General features: G+C 39.7%; 1 protein-coding gene across 1 annotated transcript in view; it reads right to left on the reverse strand.

Annotated features, from left to right (window-relative positions):
- The window catches only part of LOC148952758 (hexokinase-2-like), a 53,470-nt gene extending 51,456 nt beyond the window's left edge, over positions 1 to 2,014 (reverse strand). Inside the window, 2 exon segments of the mRNA XM_089087771.1 lie at positions 1,317 to 1,402; positions 1,939 to 2,014. Of these exon segments, the coding sequence (XP_088943897.1) occupies positions 1,317 to 1,402; positions 1,939 to 2,014 (162 nt within the window).
- Between the last annotated feature and the right edge of the window lie 262 nt (positions 2,015 to 2,276).

Raw genomic sequence — 2,276 nt, forward strand, 5'->3', positions numbered from 1 at the left:
AGACCCCCGGTCCTGCAAAACGAGGCAGAAACGCGGCACATCAAGTATTCCAGACGACTCACTATTTACGCTAAAGTTTTTATTGTTTTAAAATATAGAGTTGTGAGAAATAGTTAAACTTTAGCGTAAAGAGTGAGGCGTTTAGGAAGGGACAACCTGTTTCATACGCGGAATAATTTCTGTTCGTTTTAAGTTAAATGTCACTCCTTATTTTTAGTCAAAATCAATTTTTTCAATATAATTTATATATGGGGGAGGTCGGGGTAAACTGGTCAAAATTCGCCGATCACAAATATTGTATTTGCTTATGAATGGACGACCGAATTTTGATGTTTTCTATGTACCTCTTAGAATAAGGAATGCTTCAGATTTTTTCCAGATTTTTTTCTTCAAATTTTCCAAAAATATGCGTTTAAAATTTTGGTCAAAGACTCCGAACCAACCCCACCTAGTTGGGCTGGCTCGGACTCACTGGGGCTTGAACCGGAAAAGCTGAAAAAAATTACCAAAAATCTACCGGCGGTCCTATACAAGCAGTAAGTTCGTCCATAAAGCAGTTTTTTCCTTTTTTGTTTTACTTCAAATACACTTTAAAAAATCATAAAGAAATATAAGCTAGCTTGACTAATACATATTGTGTGGTGAACAATCAAATTCAAAGCGAAAGCTTTGAGGCACTCTGTTGGCTCCTCCACAAGAAAAACGTTTTGGTAGACTTCAGAGAATGTCAGAAAAATCCACACTTGAAACATTTTCTGCCTCGCAGAAGACAAACCTTTCGCTTTTCTTGTGCATGAAACTAATCGTAGCTTCACCACCTGCAATCTCCTGCAGTAAGTCAACATAACAGCGGGTTGACTTTTTAGGGGGAACTTGACATGAACGTAATCTCCTACTGAAAGGAAGATTGGATGAACGGTATGCTATTATTATTGTCTTCTTCACCATGACGTAATGATTCATAAGGTGAATCATCCAGTTTGAGATCTGCCATGGATGTCTACTTAGACTGTTTTTTCTCTCTTTCCACGCTCTTTTGCCTCAATTATTTACTTTTCTAGGGTGTCACTGAGTAGCCTGGTTCTGCCTGTTTTGCGGTACTTACGAGAGCTTGCATGAAAATTTCCCGTAAGTGGGAGAGAACTCATAATTTCTTGGGTTGTTCTTGCAAACTGACATTGCAGGTTGGTGGTTGATGGCCAGGACGGAGGATTGGGGTCAGTTGATCGTCCAAGATTAGAAATATCATCGTTGGCTCGGGAGTAGCAAATTTCGTCAATCTATACTACCGCTGAATTTTCCTGATTTGAACTTACTTGACCTTGAATAATCAGTCCTTCACTTTGGACGGGAGTAAATCCACCTGACTGAACATATTTCAGTCGAAAGACAAGATTCCAGCCTATTTGAAAGAGAAAGTGATATTGACAAGGGAAAACTGATCTAGGTAAAGTGTAAGACAAAGCCCAGCTACCTGGTGAATAGACACCCTTTGTCCAGGGTTTAACTGGAGCTATTCATTTAACTTTAGCTTGAGACTGCTCTTGAAAGAAATAAGATCATCAATATTTAAGACTTTATGTTGGTGGGAACAATTCAGTGGGGAAGCTAGAAAAAAACACCATTTTCCTTGCAGAGAGAAATATATCTTGGATCAAGGTGACTTTCGTGAATATCAAGCAAAAGAAGATCAGGATTGCCTTTTTAAGAGCGGCTAAGCTTCCAAAAGTGTTGTAGAGCCAAAAAAATAGTCTTGCCATTCACCAAAGCCGACGGGTATGTGAGGCCCAGTGAGCCAGGAGAGCTTCTTCGTACCATCTCAGGCTTCAATTGTTTTCGTGGGAAAATAAGAACTGGTGGAATCTGTCCGCCAATTGCTTTGATGAAGCTTACCAACGTTGTAATTACTCCTCACTCATTAGAGACGGTTTGTTGTACCTGTTAAACTCCTGTTGGTGCCACAGCTCTTTGTGGTTTCAAAACCGCAAGGGCTCCAGTCTCTTTGACATTCCATATGCGCTCAGCTGTAAATTGATGCCTGCCATAGACATAAAGTAGACTGTCAAAAAAATGAAACAACTAATTTGTGGACGAAGCGACTTTCCTTTCAAAAAAGAGGTTAGCAAGTCTTTTGAAGCACTGTTTCTTTCTGTCCAAGATGATGGGGTTTCAATTTCATTCGCAAAAGCATATTGAAAGGCCAGCTTTTCAATATTATTTGAAGTCAGACCATGATTCATTCTTGACGTAGTGACAAGATTGTCGCACATGTCCCC

The sequence above is a fragment of the Artemia sp. Qi Xiang Cuo genome, chromosome 4 (assembly GCF_049724085.1).
Source record: "Artemia sp. Qi Xiang Cuo chromosome 4, ASM4972408v1, whole genome shotgun sequence".
NCBI lineage: Eukaryota > Metazoa > Arthropoda > Branchiopoda > Anostraca > Artemiidae > Artemia > Artemia sp. Qi Xiang Cuo.